The following is a 20,347-nucleotide window of genomic DNA, read 5'->3' on the forward strand; positions in this document are numbered from 1 at the left end:
TAGTAAAATGATTATGCACATTGTTAAACCTAAATGTTGCCATTTGATGCATTGAACCAGAGTTAGCTGAAAGCTCATTTACATTTGCAGAGATGAGCAGGAAAAATTGCAAGGAAGAGGGCTGTGTTGGCGGACTTTCTTATGGCTCTTTTCCACCGGCCCATCTTAGTCCTACTCTACTCGACTTGACCCGACTCTGCTCGGTTTTTGTTGCGTTTCCACGAGCAGGTACCTCATGTCAGATACCAGTTTCTCGTACCTGCTCTGGTTTCAAGCGAGCTGAGCCGATACTAAAAGGTGATGTCGACGGACTGCCGGCCACTGACTGGTCAGAGAATGTCATCACCGAAGAGTCATGAGCGCGACGCCTTACACAAGAATCAAACCAGCCATTTTTAAAAAACAACATCAGTACTGTACATTGTCTGCACGCAAAGTTCCTCCATAGTCCGATGACGAGGTTAGGGTTAGCAAGTACACTATTGCCTCTATGTCCTCCATTGTTTGTGGTTGATGTGTTTGTGTCACGTTCAAGACGTGAACGCAGTTTTGCACAGGTGTTTTATGCCGACCCCGCCCACCGTGAGTCGGTACTCTGGTGGAAAAGGTACCCAAACGGAGTAGAGTCGAGTCGAGATGAGCCGAGTCGAGTCGAGTAGGGCTGGAACTATGTAGTGGAAAAGGACCATTAGAGCAGCCAAGGATAAGCATGAGGATGGATAGAGGGATGAACAGATCGATGGATGGACAGAGGGGGAAATACTTATTACTTATGAACAAACCAACAAACATCACACTTAAGAACCGGGGGAAAAATTAGTTCCTTTCATTCCAGACAGGATACTTGGCTAATTTGCATTTTCAATTACTGTGGGCCTTGAGTGCTGCACAACAAGAAGTAAAACTAATTGGCCAATAAGCAAAAACACAATTACAAATCAGAGAACATACCAACTGAACAGAAAACACAGAGGCAGACACAGTTGATTCAAGACATTTCTCTTTAGTCTGTTTTAGAACCAGCAGGTTTTGGCCTGTATCTTGTTTAAACACATAAACTTAGTAAAGTGTAACATTTTTATGAAATAATTACTACAAATCTGTAGTGTCAAGTGAACACAATGAAAAGGAAGACCTTGAGGTTTTTAATCTAATATCTTACTCTCACTGAGGGTTATGGAATAAAAGGTACAAATGCAAAGTGTAGCCAGAGGTTCATTCAAGTCATAAAAATCACACCTTTCATAATTTCCTTCATTGCAGGAATTATAAAACAGTCCGCTCTGTGTCAGTTATGCAACTTCTGCCCCGGGGTGAACATGTGTGTGAATAGTTCCATCCATGTCCTTGACATCTTTTTGCTGTTACGCAATGTTCTAGTTAGCTGTCATCCGTCAAGATGTGTCACGATAAGGTGTAAAAGCAAGTCACATTCAAGGGAAAGATGAAGCACAACAAACGTCAAAGCTGTGAGCTGTGTGAGCGAATCAGGAGCAGAGGGACGTCAGCGAAAAAATCACCAGCTGGCAAAAGTGTTTTTCAGCATCTGAAGTACTTTAACTAAATGTTTGTTATATTTTTAATGTGTAATTTTTACATATGTAGACCCAACACAGACTAGTTTAGAGTTCCGAAGAGTCTTATGATGTTATTTTGAATTTGAATGACCAAAACAGTTCACCTGATTAATGCGTCTTAAGTTTTTACACCATGCTGTGGATCTTGGTCAGACCAGGTGTTTTTATCTCTACGAGAGTTTCAGCCTTGAGGAGACTTTGCATCACCATCATGATGAGCTCTAGTTCAGAACATGCTTTTCCTTCACCAAGGCTGAATACATCTTCCGAATATGTGGCCTAAGCATTTATGGGTATGACACTGACTATATAAACCACCTCGTGTACCAAAGGCAAGTCATCTCACATCCTCACAGCTCGTCTCTTCATCCATTCAGTACCTTTCTCTGATCACCAACAAGGGAGCAGAAACACATCACACCATGGCTGCTGCTGCTGCTAAGTTCTTGCTGCCTCTGATGCTGGTGCTGGTGGCTGCAGGGTGTGCGGCTGATGCCCAGGAGAGGATAAAGATGTGCGGGAGAGAGCTGATACGCCTGGCCGTCTCGTCCTGTGGTAACTCTCGGCTTAGGCGGAGCATTCTGGATGTAGAATCTGACCAGGATCAATACAGTCATACCTGTGAGTACTTTATTTTGCATTTTCAAACTTCTAGAGCCATTGCTTTTTTGTAGTTAGATGTGAGAAATATTTCACATTTTCAGACAAATATGCTAGATTGTTTGTAAAATGTTTAGATATAGTAGAATAACTCCAACATGGTATGATTTATTTTCTTTCATGAGTCTCAAGAAACATATGAGCACAAAACTGCACAATGCTCCCCTTGAGCCCTAGTTTTTCTGTCTGCCTCCACTCCAGGGAACCAGGATACCACCACAGAAGAGGACCCTGAGTCAGAGACGGTCCACACCCCTCTAGAGTCTGACAAAGAGGAGAAGGCAGCCGTCTTCTTGGTTCCTAACTGGTACCCCCTGTCCTCTCGGTTCAGACGAGCTGCTGGAAAAATATCTGATATTTGCTGTGAGAAAGGATGCAGCATGAAAGAACTGATCCAGTTTTGCTAGATACAGAACAATTTCTGTGAACAGCTTTCAGAATGCTCAGGATTTTTGAACGGATGTCTACCAAGTAACCCTTGAGAAGAATAACTTTATATTTCCAGCGATGTAGCATTCTCATGTTAGTAATTATAGATACTTGATCATATTTAATAAATTATTTACTACGCCAAATGATACGATCATCATGTGCACAGTCTTATTTTGTATTATAATTTATTCTCTCTGCATTGTTGTAGAAACATTTATATTTAACCCTGCAACCACACTGTAATTAATAAAGCTTTTGAAGATTATCTATAAAGGTTTGTTTGTTATCTGTAGTACTTTTTTTTTTTTGCCAGTTTCCCAACGTCGCCTGATGAGAAAGTTAGTGAGGTCTGATTTCTTTTGGAAAGCTACAGAAAAGGAATACTCCAGCAACTTAGCAGTGAGTGTGCGCAGAGTTCTGAGGACACAGTTAAAGCAAAAGAGGCCTTTGTTTTTGGACATCTTACTCCCTTAACCCTCCTGTTATGTTGTGGGTCAAATTGACCCTTTTTAAAGTTAAGAAATCTAAAAAAATTGTTGAAAATATATTTTCAGTACGCAACGTCTTTGTTTTGCTTAATAGGTGAAATCAACATTTAAAATCAAAATGGTTCATTTAACATTTTAGGCAATATATGTCTCCCAAACCAGCTAAAAACATCCAAAAATCTGGGCAGCATGTGACAGAAGAGGGTTTCGTGTTAATTTATCAACATCACTTCATAGAAAAATAATAATTCAAAATTCAAAATAAAATAAAACAAAATCTATGTCACGTAAAACTATTGTATTTATATTTAGGTCTTTTCAATGTACATTTAAAAAAGTTTTAACATGAATTTTCCTGAAAAACAAGTGAGTTATCCTCATTGAACCTTGATCTGTGAGAATTAAAGAACACCAATGGACTAAATATTGATTTAAAAGGTTAGTAATGGAGTTAAAAATTAGATTTAAAAAATGTTTATAGGGATTTTTTGGGGTTCTGACACTTTTGGATGATGAAATATGCCCCGGGTCAAATTGACCCAGGAACATTATCCTCGCCCAGGTCGTTATTGCAAATGAAAATTGGTTCTCAATTCACTCACCTGGTTAAATAAAGGTTAAATAAATAAATAAATAAATAAATTATTGCTGTTCCAGAGAAATGAACATAACAGGAGGGTTAAAAAAAATTGATCTTATAAACTTCCCATAATACAACTCAAAAGCACTTTTCATAAGACTCATAACTTATCATCAGATTTATTCTCCAGGTCTTCAAAGAGCTCCTGCCAGAGCCACAAAGACACAGTAAAACTGCTTTAACAGGATGAGAAGTGCGCCCCAAGACAAGTTTTAGAGTTGACTTGTTGGGCTTGTTTCCTTCAGAGCACAGGTCAGTGGATAGAGTAGGAAACTTGGATGAGAGAGTGGGGATTGACATGTGGCAGAGAGCTGCAGGTTGGAACCATAGACTGTATAAAATATGGACATAGTATCCGTGACATCACCCATCTGTTCCTGAGCGCTGTTTTGAAGCAAATCGACGGCAGCAGCCATATTGGAAATGCGGAAATCAACCAGGCATAGTGTGACGTAGTGTGAGCCTCCTAGCCAATAGCTATGTGTTCCCGACCGGGAGTCACGTCAGCCATGTCCTTATTTGGGCAAAACTCGTAATCTTAATATCTTCTGAACCGTCACGTTAGAAAAAAATTCACCCCCGGTACAGTGTGTGCCGATAGAGAGATTAGCTTCGTAGGGCCAAGACGTTTTTTGAACCAGGCTGTAAACATGTTTATTAATGCTGCAAAGATCGTCTTTTTCCGATTCATATCTATGTGGTTTCCGGTGTTTCTGCAGACAGCCTCAAGCGGATTTTCGATGTATTGCAGTTTATAACACTTCCGCATGGTCTTCATCGTTTGAGACCGGAGGTTGCCGCTTGGTTGGAACTGAGACTTAGGCCGCCTGCTTCGAGGACTTCAGCCTCTGAACATTGAGAATGCAGTTAACCTCTGGGCTTAACTTGCACCCTGCAATTTGCTACATTTGCTAAATTGATGGGTAGCCCCTTGAAAGATCAGAATCAGGTTTTATTGCAAAGTACAGGTTTAGAAATATGAGGCACTTGGCTTAGTGTAAAATATACAACAACAAGAAGAAACTCAGAAGTAGAATAAAAAAGTAGAAAGTTATGAAACAACATTAAACCTACTATTCAAGGGCCTAAATAGAATTTAAAAAAACAATATCATGAAAAATATTCACGATAATGATAAATTATGAGGATTTACTGTCCTAAATGTGGATTTTTAAAACCAGATTTTTACCTTTGAGAGTCTGTTTCTAAAAAACAACCTGCCAAAATGGTAGAAAATGATGCTGTTTATTTAAATACACCAATGACGAACAATTTATCTTGACTCACTGCAGCTCTGAAGTCAAAAACTTCCTGTTAACACCACTAATCCATTTTTAGATGATACCCTAGACATTCTATACATAAATTACTCTGACAATACCTGCAGCACAGAATTCAAACCAATTTAAACAGAATAATTAAACCTGTAGAGAAACTAACCTTGAAATTGCAAATGGTTCATTAAACTACAGTACCTGTTAAGTCCAGAAAAATGAAGGCACACACAGGCCATAGAGCCACACTCCAGTAATGTCACTGTGAGTTTACATCACTGGTGCTCTCTCTGATAGTGTTAAATGGGATGGAGGCCATTGGGCAGCCAATCAGGCTCATAATAACAGGAATAATCTCTGTAACTCGTCCAGTTCCTCACACTGAGGCCTGTGTAGTTCTCTCAATGGATAATCAAATGTGGGGCTGATTATCTGCCACTCTAAACTGCAGCTTTCACTAAACGACTCTTAATAGCAAATTAAATCAGCCCACAGTGACTGATTGGTTAATGGGTTTTATTTTGGAGGGATGGATTGTGTTGTATGTTCAATTAGTTTTTTGTGTAATTGGTTTTAATTGTTTCGTTATTAGAATGCTAAATGAAGATCTTGTTGAAGGAGGACAATTTGTTTGGAAGGTTTTTAACACAAGCTCAGAGAATACAACACTGATAAAGTTTATACCAATTACACAAAGCAAACTGCCTCTGGCCATGGAACCGATTCTACTAGTACATGATTAACCTTTAAACAGGAAACCAATTTCTAAGAGTCCTCAAGCCTGTAAATGACGCATTCAGAAGAATGCAAATGAATAATGACAAAATATAGGAAAGGAAACACGAAGAAGAGAGAAGATTGGAGGAAACATGCCAATACTTTTGGCGTGGAGATGTAGCTAGTGCAGGGAAATAGAAACATTGATCACTTTGTTGCTCACTTAAATGTTGGTAATTTAGTCAGCTGTACATGCAAGAGTATTTTATTGAATTCATGATTATGATCTTTTTTCACATCCTGAAACTTAGTTTATATTTGTTTCTTTAAGTTATTATGTTTTTTCTTTTGATGTCTGTGAAGGTTCTCAGTCATCCAGGTCATGGCAATTCAAAGCTTGATCTGAAAAGGCTTCTTCAGTTCTGACCAGACTTGGGAAGAGCTAGAAAATATAAGCCTCTATCAGTCGTGGGTGGGTCCAGGTGGTCACTGTGGATTATAAGCGTCAAAAGTAGGCTCGTTATCCTCGTTCCTGACAGCCGTTAGCTTACCTCCTGACAGTCCTTAGCCTAGTTTGTGACAGTCGTTCAGGTCATAGGTTGTCTGTGGGTCGTTTGGATCACATGATCTCTGGTGTGAGTGTTGCCTTAAAAGAGCATTAAAGAGGGCGTTGTATGTTGGAGATAAATGGTGTGTTAGACCACTCTTTTTTCATTATACCTGGGCTTCTTTGGGTGCAAAAAAACTGAACAAACTGATATAGAGTATGAAGATTCTAATTTAATTTAGGGCTTTCAAAAGATCAGTTTACTTAAGTGCAATCGATAACTTAATTTCAAAAGATGCTTGGGATTAATCACAGCATCAAAACAGTTTGGAAGTCCATATTAACAATGTAAAACAGCTCTTATCACGGTCTTGATTTGTCCAATCAGTGTCAATATGTTGATAATTTTACATTCTGAGGTAATTTGAATTACTCACTGAGGCCCAGTGATCCCTGTTTAATGTGATAACATTTGAACTTTTCAGGAGTTCCAGTTTGGATGCTGTCTCTGTTTCATACTGGTCCTGCATGAGTCAAACTATTATTCCTTGTGGCGACAAAGCATATCACTGGTCACAACATGCCAAACTTAGAATGCCCTGTAGACCTGAGTCTTCTACCATGTTGCCTGGTTTGCAGTCAGTTGACACTCAGTTAGCAAGCACTGTAGTTAACTTCAACTCAGTTTCATCCACAGGTTATTAACTGATCGCCATCTGGGAGTCTTTTTCAAAGTGAAATGTGCCACTCAAAATTACAATGGTGTATATGGCTATTTTCGAAACGGCCTGCTACATACTACCTACTAATGTAGTAGGCAGTAGGTACTGCCAGACGTCACTAGATTTCCGGTTTCGGAAAGCAGAAGTAAACAACGGCGAAGCCGATAGAGAAACTGCTTCTTTAGCATCCACAAATGATTTAAAAGGTAAGGAAGTGGTTTATAAGGAATTTAATAATTTTCACAGCACCTAAAAACTGAAGGCTCCCCTCAAATAAAAAAAGAGAAAAGAAAAAGCGTAAAGAACGCTCTGCATTGTGGGAAACAGTACGCAAAGCAGACTGGTACGATGCATAATGTGAAATTTTCCAGAATCAGTAGACATCCGGGGAGTTTTGGCATACTGCAGATTTTGCACTTTTTCACATACTACTTACTAAATACTGAATTTTGGCCAAATCAGTAATTACTGCTAGTATAGTAGGCGGTTTGGAAAACAGCCTTTATCTTCAATCACCGCAGCAGCAGGAAGCAGGAAGACACTGCAGTGGCTTAACTACAGTGTGCCAAAAGGGACAAAATAGCATGCAATTGATAAAAAAAAAGAAACAAATTTATTTCACTGAGGTTAAAGCATTGATGAGACAGCCCTAATTTAATTATCTTTAAATTATTAATTGTATATAATTGAAAAGTTTCACCTTTAATAAGCGTAGGGTAAATAATGAGAACTATTGTCAAAAGTTACTATGAAGTCACATTAAACCATATACAATCTGTATATGTATAAGAATCAAATGTATGTTTACACATAAAGAGTACTCAGGAAGAAGCTTGAGGTGACAAGTAAAGACTTAGTGCAGTGCTTCATATTAACCAGCAGAGGGTGACAGATATCTGATTTCTAATTATCTACCTTCAGGACTGCTTACTTTCATTCAACGGTGGCCCTTGCCTGTCACCATTAACATGGGTTGAGAATATATTCATTTAGCAAAATTCAGGGTGTTTCTAATTTCCATGTCAATGAATTGAGCTCCGTTGGTACAGTTTGTCCATCTCTGCCATATTTCCCCTCCTGCTATGCTGATCCGCCTCTTGGAGCTCGTTATTTTAAGATGCTCACTCACCTCAAGTGATCCTTCATCTCCTTGAGTCAGGAGGAGAAATATGATCAGAGGACACTTCCAGACTCCAGCCCATTATTACCCAATGCTAACATGAGATGACAAACTCCAGGCTGCATGGGGCCTCTTTGATGAGCTTCTCTCTATGCATGCTTGTCAACCAAATATGGATAATAAAATCAGAGCCTCAATCTCTCTTTCGGTCTTTCTATCTCTTTGTGTTTTAGTTTTAGTGAGCAGTAAAAAGCAGCGGGGAAGAATAGCACCTTCACAGAGTGCCAACAGAGCTGCCACACACACCACACACACACACACACACACACACACACACACACACACACACACACACACACACAAACACACAGTCACAAACACACATGGCATAACACATAAGCCAGGCAGGAGAGTGTATTTGGTGGACTGGTGGGTGTCAATTTGCATGTAAATGAAATGGCTCTCAGTGCTCTTGTTTCTAACAGTGAACGTGTCAGTACTAAAGATGCTTTATTTGGTGTGTGTGTGTATATATAGTTTATATGTTTTCATGGGGTGATTGCGTCCATGTTTGTACATAAGTGCATGCACTCTGCATGAGGGTGTGTGTGTGGGTGTTAACAGTACAGGGGAAACCCATTTCAAATTTGTGTCTATAATTATCTATTAAAGCCTTTTTTTGTGCGTGTTTGTGTGTTTTATTTTGAAAGCAGTGAGCACATGTGGGTTTTGGAGCTGAATTAAAAAACGATGAGTGACATTTCCGTTTTTGTGTGTTCATTATGATTTGCTCTTGAGGCATGCTTCTACGTAACACAAACTGTCAAATGTTGTGTCAAACACATCCTCAGTGACAGGCTCTTTGTCTGCTTTTCTTACATGCAGTCTTCTATCTTGACTGAAGCTTGTAGGAATCACACTGCAAGCTTGTTATAGTCAACCTACTAGACAGAGGATCTGCTCTGATTCTTGATGAGAGAAATAAGTGAAGAAACAACATACATAACATATAAAATAAAATTTATTTTGCAGGTGTCAGCATACATTGTCTTGCATGCATGTGCTTTAGTGATCTAGCTTAGTGAAGGCGCTACATTTAGTTACTTTTTATTTCGGGGCTTTAAACTTTATTTAGAAACAAGACGGTGAACATGACACGCAGCAAAGGGCCGCAAATCAGAATGGAACCTGTAATTTGTGCCACTAGAACTGAAATTGAATAGTTATATTGAATTTGAAAACCATGATTTGAAATTGAAATTAATGTTTTGAAACTGAATTATTTGCTTTGATAGTGAATATCTAACCTACTTCAAAATTAAAAAAATTCAATTTTGGTTTGCACATCTCAGCCCATACCTGTACTGTCTACTTCGAGGACTATAGCCTCTGTTCACGAGGCCCACAGCTCATCTGTGAAGCATAACCATCACCCTCACTATTTTAGTTTCTATGTCAAACTTAAATTCTCAAAGACTTCATAAAATGTAGATATCCTCAATAACCAGAAATGGGAGCTTTTAAGTTACACACCTGATTGACATTATAAGACAATATCCATCTAATTATTATGATTACCAAGTTGATCTGTACATGGTTTCTCAGGCACTTTTATAATATGATGGGAAAGTTAACAATTCATAGTAATTCATTATTTTGTTTTAGTTTGTTTTTAAAAACTATTCATAGAACTGTTCGCCCTATCTAAAAGAGTTTCCTGGTTCAATATTCATCTTCATATCCCTCAGACATACGCAACATCCTTCTTCATTGTCTACAGAATCCATAAAGAAATTGGTCGCAGGTCATTCAAATTCAAAGCCCCATCCAATTGGAATAATCGACCCCCTTCTCTTAAATCCATCACCTCCATCCACTGCTTTAAATCAAATTGTTTAATCATTTAAAACCAGCTGTTCCTGTTTCTGATGTGGTTAATGTGCTTTTTGATGCCTTTTGTTTTGTTGATGCTGTCTATTGTCAAGATTTTGTTTAATGATAGGGATGCTGGGTGGTCCAGGAGTGAGTAAGAGTGAGGGAGTGCTGTCTGTGTTTGTGTATTTGTGTTTGTTGTGATTTACTGTTTTGTGTGTATTAATTTGCTTTGTGTTTTGTTGGGACCCCATTGAACACAAGATGCTGCATCTCAAGGGGCTATCCTATAATAATAAATTACAAATCTACAATAATTAACTAGTTTAACTAGTACTTATAATGATTCAGTGGCACATGGACTGAGATACTAGCAGTACTTGATATAAATCAAATTACAAACTTTTTTGTATGTTCTGTTTTAAATGGTCCTGATCAAATCAATCAGCTATTCAGGAGAATTTTTTGAAGTGAAAATTCCTGTTGCTTTCAAAACCTCTTGAACCAGCATGATGGCATTCACAAAAACCAGAGCCCTGAAACTTTCCACATGTAAACTAGAAAAGATACAGTTAGCTTTTAAGAGACTCCTGTGTATGCAAATTGCAGAGAAATTGCTCTTCTCTTTCGATTTACTCATAACATAGTTAGAAAGTAGGGTAACATTTCTTACTATGTTCATTTCTGTGCTCTTCTTGTAGATGACATAACTTATTCATGTCTTCACATCAGCCACTTCCTGTCTCCATCATATTTGCTTCACTCAATACCTCAAGAGACTCTCACAACACCCATTTCAAACCATTATGAGGCTGTTTAGACCAATGGACACACCATTACTGGACGTATGAGGTCCTGAAAGCTGCCTAAGAGACAAAGACTGTCTCAGCTTCAGAACCCCTCCTGAGTTAAGAACCCGAATCCTTCATTTAAGTCTCGTAAAATGCCACCCAACATTATCCTGTATATCATGCGTCTCAGTTATCCTTCAACCTGGAAACATCTGCCATCTCCTACTGTGATGTGGACAGTCTGTCTTATCCACTGCTTGACAACAGTTAGACAGCCTGACCAGCAGTGACAGCTTCAGGAGCTCTGTGTGATTAGACGCTGCTCCCAGGGGGCCGAGAGGAGGAAGACAGAGCTACCAGAAGAGCTTTGTTGTTGTGATGGGCTCTGATCTCCTCTCATCTACCTATCTGCCTTACTGGTGTTCTACTATCTTTAGCATTGTTACTGGATTGCATTTTAACATTGTTTTTGCCAGGACAACAGTGAAGTAGTACATCTGTGGATTTAAAACTGAGTGAAAAGTTGTGAAACTTGATGAAAACTTGACATTCTTAGATACCTGGTAGGTTGAACTGTCATTTCATCACCTCATCAGAAGTTTGTTCCCTGGAAAAACACAAAACACACATTGGTTTAGTAAGGTGCCTAACTGAGAGAAAGGACCTGGAAGTGTTTCAGTGTCGGCCATGATAAGAGCTCTTTCAAAAATTCTCCAAGGATAAGGAACGGAACTTCATTATCTCGTTTAGCAAAGGATACCCGGGCTCATCTTTACAAAAGGAGAGAGGTAAAAATGACCCACAATTCTGCACTGATATCAAAGCCGTCTTCACTGGATGAAACAATTATTTTCATTAATCAAACTTATGATTCACGTGGATGCAGATGAGAGAAGAGGAGTGTGAGTGGGAGCGATATTTTCAACATGCCAACAATTTCACTCACCTATAACTTATACATCATCTTTAATTCTCATCTCCAATTAATAATGAATCAATAATTCAAACAGCACTTTATGTCCTTACTTTCTATTAAACAGATGAGTGCATAAGTAGTTTAACTACCAAGATGCTGCTTTCATGAGTTATGATGCTTACAACTGTAATGCAGTATGTAAATATTTACCCGAGACAATGGAGTGTTTGTTTATATTGGAAATACAAGATAAGATAAGATGGTCTATTATAAGTGTGTGTCTCAAACAACACAAACAACTGATAAGGAGATGATTTCATGATGTAAATATAGTAAGTTAAATAAAGGATTAAAATCATTCATGAAATTATATCAGATTAAATTTAAATTACAGTGGTGTACTCAGAGGGAGGGGGGCTGGGGGTGATCGCCCTGCCTGGTGCCTTAGTGTCTTAGGCTATGTTACAATGTTACATTGTTACAATGTCATTTAGCAGACGCTTTTATCCAAAGCTACATACATAAGAGAACAAGAACAACACAAGCAAAGATCTAGACAAGAGGAAACAAGATCAGTACGTGTAAGAAAGTGCTTCAAGTTCATTTGGGTGCAGGTACTGCCAAGCAGTGTAAAGGCAATGCACAAAAGTAAGTAAGGAATTTTTTTATTCTTCTTTTTTGTAAAATAAGAAACATCTACAATGAAGCAACCAAACCATTTAAGACTTTCCGTTATCATCATCAACCATTAGTTATCATCATCAACTATTAACATCACCACAATAATGACCAAAGTACCAAGTGCTGGGTCACTCAAGAGCTGAACACAGATTCCCAGAGTAGAGCAGGACAGTGTGAGTCAATTGTAGCTGGAAGACATGATCTGCCACTGGGGACAACAGTGGAACAGTCTAGCTAAGTGCATAGTGCTTCCTAAAGAGCTGGTTCTTTAGCTGTCTTTTGAAAGTAGAGAGGGACTCTGCAGATCAAATGGAGTTGACCAATTCATTCCACCATTTAGGGACAACAGAAGAGAAGAGTCGAGCTAGTGATTTTGATTTTGAGGCCTTGTGTGCTGGAAGCACTAGGCGCTTTTCAGAGGCTGAGCGCAGCGGGCGAGAAGGGCAGTAGACCTGAATGAGGGGTTCCAGGTAAACTGGAGCGGTTTTGGTGACTGCTTTGTAAGTCATGATTAGAGTTTTGTATCTGATGCGAGCTGCAACTGGAAGCCAGTGTAGCGAAATGAGCAGGGGAGTGACATGAGCTGTCTTAGTTCACACTGCAAGCAGAAGTGGCCCAAATCCGATTTTTGGGGGTCAAGTGACCAGGTTAAATTTTTTAGAGGCAGTGTGAACACTCAAATCTGACCCAAATGTGATCCATATGTGGTCCTGATTCAGATACAGATCCGATTTATTTCAATGCGACCTCAGTGTGCATGGCCAAGGCGGACTTGATGCGCATTTGATACTTTCACGTCACTTTATAGATGGAGATGGCACGCCTCAATTGAGTGTCCTGCTGAAGGAGTCTTGGGGAGAGCCGCTGATAGATGTAATTGAAAGTTGCCCTCGACATCCGGAAGTTTTGAATAAACTCTATCTCGCAGACTCACCACTCCTGACTCCGTGTCCATATCCACATAGCTCCGCAAAAAGCAGAAACAAGCAGTTTGGCTCTCTTTTTCTTTATAGTTGACCTCTTCTGCACCTGATCATTCATTCTCCGGCTCCCACTGCACAAAAACTTTATAACAAAGGGGAAAATGCTGACTTCCTTCATGTTTACGTTTGTGAAATAGCTATGTGACGTCATTGTTACTGTTTTTTGCCGCAAACAGTTCACACTGGAATCAAATACAGGTCACATTGTAGATGGTAATGTGAACAGGCAAACAAAAAATTGGATCTGAGCAAAAAAACGGAATTGAGCATGAAGCCTTGCAGTGTGAACTTAGCTTTAAATATGTCAGAGAAGTGCCCTCTTGGATGTCTTTGTAGTACATAAAAGGCCCTCTTTGGTGCCCATCCACTGGATGAAACATGACTAGTACCCTCTGAAAGCCCTTCAAGTTAATAAAATCTAAAAAGAAATTAAAAAGTGCCCCCAGTGGAAAACAAATAAAAAGCCAGGAAAGGACAGAAAGCTGAGGAGATTACAACTTTCTTTCCATCATATACAACAGGTGCCCTTTTTATTGTTTTCACCCCGGTCCCTCTAACAGCCTGATAACGCTACTGCATTGAGGGACGTTAGGGTTTGTGCATCTTCTGCGCTTTGGCATTAATTGATTTAAAGCTCCATTAGAGGTGAGTTTATAAGATTGCTTAATGTTTATGAGTACAAAAAAAACTACTCAGATTGCAGTTCTACATCTTATAAAAAGATCACATATTGCTTCCTCAGGAGGTCACCACTGTTTTTAAGCTATGAAACAGACACAAGAAGAAATTTGTTTTGAGGATCTCATTAATATTTATAGTAATAAGTGCGTTCCTTCCGGCTGTAAGGATATCGTGTCAGTTTTCTGGTTTATTCCTCTAAGACTTAAATGTCCTGGATTTCCATAGTAAGTGGCCTCTGAACCAAAGCCAATTATTACCTCAACTTCCTTAATTACTTCCTTTCCCTATACAGTCCTCCATATGCATGTCATTATATCTGCTTAATCTGCCCAGTGAGAAAAATGAATCACATGCAGCAACACACACACACACACACACACACACACACACACACACACACACACACACACACACACACACCACACACACACACACCACCACACACACACACATACATTAACTAGCACTTTGTCACAACCTCAGGACTGCTGGGAGGTGCTGAAGCTGAACTAATAGGGCTGAGCTGGTAGAGGGCAGTGTGGCAGCAGCAGCAAATAAACCCACTGCAGGCAACTTCTGCAGCTGCAGAGCTGAATGTCACAGCGCAGCACTGAGACTGTGAAGCTCTTCGCTGCTGTTTGCAGACAAATGCATGGTAAATAATTGAGGATCTACAGTTTGATTTGCTGTTTTGAAAACATCAGCCCAGAACCATAGCAAGTCGTTTTAACCTCTTCTAGTAGTGTTATCATATCCGGTGTCTTCTCTTGATTTTAGACAAATCACTTTTGCTCTTTGTTGATATTTAGAGAGACACTGAAATTTAATTTTAAGGTTTTTTTTTTTAAAGAAGCAACCCAACCGAGGTATTCTTTACCTGTGCTGCCTCTGAGTGGGAGTGTAGATCATTTATTGAATGAATCAAAACCTTTATTGGTCCATTGAATTTATTTCAATGCACATCTGAGTCCCTGTGATACAGCCAGAATCAAGTGATAAACAGTATCAGACAGCAACAGTCCAAGAGGGATTTTGATTAAATTTGATAAAAAATAAATGAAGTGAGCACATCCTGTATATGTTCTGAACATAACAGCACAAGTTAAATACTCATCTTAACCCCCCAGCATTTGTTTGGTTTAAAGGGCCTGTATTTAAATGTTGTTTTCAAAGACTGACGCTCTTAAATTCTATGAATTTTTGTGGAAATGGAATTGCAGCATGTTGTGAGAGTACGGCAGGAGCTGCAGGTCAAAGGAAGTGGTGGACAGTAACAAAGTAAATTTACTTGAGTACTGCACTTAAGTAAATTTTTTGAGTATCTGTACTTTACTTGAGTATTATTTTGGGTGAAACTCATTACTTTTACTCCACTACATTTGAAGGACAATTATTGTACTTTTTACTCTTCTACATTTCTATCAGTGCTCTAGTTACTCACTGCTTTTTGCTTTAAAGTCAGCTCATGAATTTCCTTCTCTTTTCTGAAATCTGATCCCTAAGACAGTAAAATGTGTTTGTGTAGTTCTGTTTGTCTCAGTGGTTTAGCTGTACCTGTATATCGTGCGTCTCCACGGTTGAACGTGGAGCAAACACAGAGCAAATTTCACTCAGATCAGGCAGTTCATTCAGAGGTGGTAAGGCAGGCTATAATTCTCCACCTGAGCACCCATGTCCATATCTTCAGCCCGTGTTAGAGGTTTTTGAAATGAAGAATGATACGTATCGTTTGAAATGTTCTCCCTGTTTCCCACTCTGCCCAAATATACAAAAATTCACTGTCCAACCTGAGAAAACGTGTTGAGCAACGTAACGTTTGCTTCATTCCAGATGAACATTTCAAACTAAGTTGTCTGTGCTTGGAGTAACTTAGTTTCTGTTTTTATTCCATTGTATAGTTTTTAGAGATTTCAAGTAATGGTTTCTAGATAAACATAATGTAACATAATGTACTTCTATGTATTCTTGACTGCACTTATGTATTGTGAAAATACAACATTTTGAGATTTTTTTAGTACTTTGAATACTCAAGTATTTTTAAAAGCAATACTCCAGTACTTTAACTCAAGTAATAATCTGACAGAGCAACTTTCACTTGTATTGGAGTAATATTTGACCAGGAGGATCTATACTTTGACTTAAGTAATGAAGCTGTGTACTTTGTGGTCATAGGCATACTTTGAATCCAGGTCTAAGTGAGGGACCCTGTGTTTCTTTGGAGTTTTTGTGATTACTTAGATGAAGACACAACTTAATAACTTTATTCAATGATTTTGGCGAATCATCAAAACTTGGTGTAAAAACACATTATTGCAAACTCCCAGTTCAGAAAGTGTTAAAACCTTGGGTGAGGTAGCATTTTTAGAAACTGAGACACTTGTACTGCCATTATGCTCGGCTAAATAAATAAATAGTTCTATAAATAAGCAAGCCTTATTTATAGATTTGTCCTCGGGAGATGTGCAAGACAAGAAAAATGTTGTATTTGAGTGCTTCCTTGTCTTTTATTCTTCCCCTCTTTTTTCTCTGGTAGCTTCCATTGAGTGATAGCCACTTCACCTGGCAGTCTACCACGATTCAGTCACTGTATGTTGGCCCATGCAGCAGAAGAATAGGTGTCCTGTGAAGTTGATGCTGATCGGAGTAAGCACCAAATCCCAGATGGTTTTGTGTGTCTGTCCACTACGATGTGGTGTGACCTTTGAAATGCATTAAGAGGATATTGCAGCGGACAACGTTACAAGTCACACGCACTAAACATAAATCTGGATTTCAGTGCAATGGAGACAGAGAACAGTGATGAAGATGGAGAGAGCATGTGTGTCAAAGTGTGTGAGTGACAGAGCAAGCAAGAAAAGGGTGAGAGGAGAAAAACGAGACACAGGGAGATAGAGAGAGAGAGCCGGAGACAGAAAAACGATTACTCCAGCTGCTCTTTCACAGCTGCTCCCAGCTGCTCCACTGCGCCTCTTTCTCCCCGTCTATCACTCCCTCCTTCTCCTCCCCATACAACCATGCATGACTGGGCTGTTTGTAGCTGATGTAGTGTTGACAAAATACTCCTGAGTGGCACTACTTAGCTGGCGTGGCTCACTGTTTCAGTGATGCACAACTTAAAGACGTTGTTGTAAAGATGTAGGAGAGGATTGTAAATGATGGGATGGTGAAACACTTTCAGTTTATGACTCTTTATCTCTTTCTGTTTCATGTAATGCATCATTAAATTATGTGCTCATTAATTTGATAGATGAACGATTATTTTAAAGCTTCAGTATAAAAGACATTCCTGCCTCACAGAAAGTGCACAATGGAAATCCTGAATAATGGCTCCAGCCACCTCATTGAAGGGCGTGTCTAGACTTTTTTGAAAGAGGTGGCCAAGTCAAAAGAGTGCACACGCACACGCACACACACACACACACACACACACACACACCACACACACACACACACACACACACACACACACACACACGGCGTGCCTCCTTTGATATTCCTGTCACACTTATCAGCCAGGTCCATCTCAAGGGGAGGCTGCTGTTAAAACATGATCAGTCCATTCAGTACACTTCAGCTAATCAAAGCTAAGCTGGCTGTGAAACTTCCAGCTCTCCAACTCATCAGTGTGTGTGAAGAAGACAGAATGAGAGTGCCAGGTTTTTCCAGGATGACTGCAGTGTGTTCTTCGTACACGTGTGTTTGAGGCTGTGTGTACTTGTCGAGGTTTTTGTGAAGCAGATTTGAGCTCTCATTCTTCAGTAAGTGAGTGTGTTTGTGTGCGTGTGTGCGTGCGTGCGTGCGTGCGTGACTCAGCAGGATACCTAAGCCCAGTGGAGCAGAGCAACAGCGGGTACAGTATCTTACTCCAGTGAGGCTATTTTTTAAGAAATTGAAACACCGCCTCTCTGTCACTTCCAGTAAGTGGACCCATTAATGAAAAGAGAGACTTAATGGTTCAGGGTCTGGCCCCCTCGGTGGTGAATGCGCCATTAACAAGGGATCACCTGAACCTGGTAGGTGTAAAAGAAAGAAAGGTCGGAGACACAGGAACCCCCAAGTTTAACCTTCCTCTTGTGTTAGCTTTCTGTTACCATCTCTTGTGTTGATGTCACTGACTCTCGTCACAGCAAACCTTGTGATTCCAGGGGTCATTTTGATGACAAAATGAGAATCCCCTAAAGCTCACATGATTGGGAAATGAGCTGGCTGTCAATGTGTTGACTCACAGTGCACTTAGGATTTCAGTTTTGGCTCTAATTATTGCTTTTTCATCTTATTTTTATGACCGGGTCAAAACTGACCCTAACAACACAAAGGTTATAATTTCAACCAGAGCATTTCAGGATTTAATGGTTTAAATTTATGTGGTTCTTTTAAGCATTTAAAAACTAAAACTGGTCGGTGCAGACCCTAACACAAGAGGAAGATTAAGTTTTTTCTAATGTGCCCTACAAAACCCATACATCTTTAAATCTCATATGCAGTATTCTGTCTTTTTAATTTCTCTTTACATTCTTTTAATTAGTTTTTCTTTAAACAATCCAAGGGATAAATCAAGACTAGTATACACATGAATCGTTCATTAAGAAACCACAATCCTCACAGACAGCATCATCTCACTTCACCAATTCTGACTTTGGGATTAAAGCTCCTGTAAAGAAGTTTTAGCTGGTTATTAAACAGCCTCACATGTATCCTGATGTTTCTATTAAAGCAATCAAGACAATCAGCAACAGTATGATCATTTTCATATCGTTGTTATTGATGCCTGAAACCACTGTTGCCAGGTGTCAGAAGAGATTCTTAATGGTGGTAGTGATGTGCGGATTGATACTGAAATATCGATACTTCCTATACCAGATCTTTATGCTCTAAAATCGATTCTCAAATCAAAATATCGATACTTTTGAAACTTCGGTCATTTGAGGCGATGTATATCATTAACAGGAACACAGTAGAAAGTAACTAAACCATTGAGATCTTGTTTAAATGATACGCAGTTGGTGGGAACTACTAGTTCTACTTCTTGATAATTAAAAAATAATTTAGTGTAATGGTTTTATTGTTTTACTTTTCTTTTGTTTTAAAACACCTTCTTCACATATTTTGTATGATTGTGTCCTCTGTTTTTCTGTTGTTGTATTATCTCGGCTATATTGTAATTGAGGCTGCTACCTCGATATACTTAGGAGTTTAAAATAAATAATAAATAACTCAGAAATACACTACTTTTTTAGATTTACCAGACACATTGGGTGTATTTGCACAAAGTATCTGTATTGGATCGGTAATGCTGATACCAGCCTGAATTTTACTCAGTATCGGATCAGAAAGGAAATCGGTGGTATCAAACATCACTAAATGTGGGATTCATGTGACTGTACTTTCAAGACACACAACTTACACAAAATCAGTAAAGACAAAAAAAGGTCTCACTTTTTCTACAAAAGGCACCAAAATCAAAACAAACCTAACGTTCCTCACAGGAGCTTTAATGTTTGCTTTATCTTTATAAGCTTTGTAAAAATGTTTTGCTGTGGTAAAATCAACCCCTACTTTCGAAATCATGCATTCCTTTTCTTTTTAGCTGACTGATCAATTTTCCTCATATTTTAACTGAATGTGTTTCTATTCATTGCTGAGCTGGCTTCTCTGCACTGTTAGATTAAGCAATTACTCCAAAAATACCAAGAAAAAGAACTGATTCTTGTTTCCTGATAATATACGTCCTTGTTCTGACCAGATACACTGTTATCATAAAGTCACCTGGAGCTCAGTCCACATATCCAACTCTCATGTGAATTTGCCGCTCACGACCCCCACATCCCCCTCCAAGCACGACAGAAACCCCCCTCGTACCTCTTACTCATTTTTATCTCCTCTGACCTTCCTCCTCCCCCTGTCCCCCTGTGTAGGTGGGTTCTCTCCTCTCCTCATGCTCTCTTCATCCATCTCTCTTCCTCTCTTTTTTGCTCCAGCTGCTCTGCCATGCATAATTAAGTTTCTAGTGGAAGTGCACCCACCCTCACTCTTTCTCTGTTGTCTCATCTTCATTTCTCTTCACATCCTCCTGCCCCTTTTTTGTTGCTCTCTGGTGAATAAAAAAAAAGAAAAGTAAGGCTGGCCTGAGAGCACAGGATGTCTTCTCTTTTCTCCTCATCTTTTCCTTACCTCCTTCTCTCCTCTGGCCTGCACTGGGGCCATTGCCAGACATGTCTAGTTAAGTGATAATGTTAAAATGCTAAA

At 39.3% G+C, this 20,347-nt stretch overlaps 1 protein-coding gene across 1 annotated transcript; it reads left to right on the forward strand.

Annotated features, from left to right (window-relative positions):
* Positions 1-1,896: 1,896 nt before the first annotated feature.
* Positions 1,897-2,817, forward strand: insl3 (insulin-like 3 (Leydig cell)). Its single transcript, XM_034703333.1, has 2 exons — positions 1,897-2,198; positions 2,439-2,817. Exons 1-2 carry the CDS (start codon positions 2,000-2,002, stop codon positions 2,642-2,644), a joined length of 405 nt encoding a protein of 134 aa, XP_034559224.1. The 5' UTR covers positions 1,897-1,999; the 3' UTR covers positions 2,645-2,817.
* Positions 2,818-20,347: the final 17,530 nt, after the last annotated feature.

The sequence above is a fragment of the Notolabrus celidotus genome, chromosome 15 (assembly GCF_009762535.1).
Source record: "Notolabrus celidotus isolate fNotCel1 chromosome 15, fNotCel1.pri, whole genome shotgun sequence".
Classification (NCBI taxonomy): Eukaryota; Metazoa; Chordata; class Actinopteri; order Labriformes; family Labridae; genus Notolabrus; species Notolabrus celidotus.

Bases quoted from the DNA above. Each gene is read 5' to 3' on its own strand.
- insl3 (XM_034703333.1), top strand. From the start codon at position 2,000: ATGGCTGCTGCTGCTGCTAAGTTCTTGCTGCCTCTGATGCTGGTGCTG. The intron at 2,199-2,438 runs GTGAGTACTTTA...CCTCCACTCCAG, and splicing joins GGATCAATACAGTCATACCT to GGAACCAGGATACCACCACA.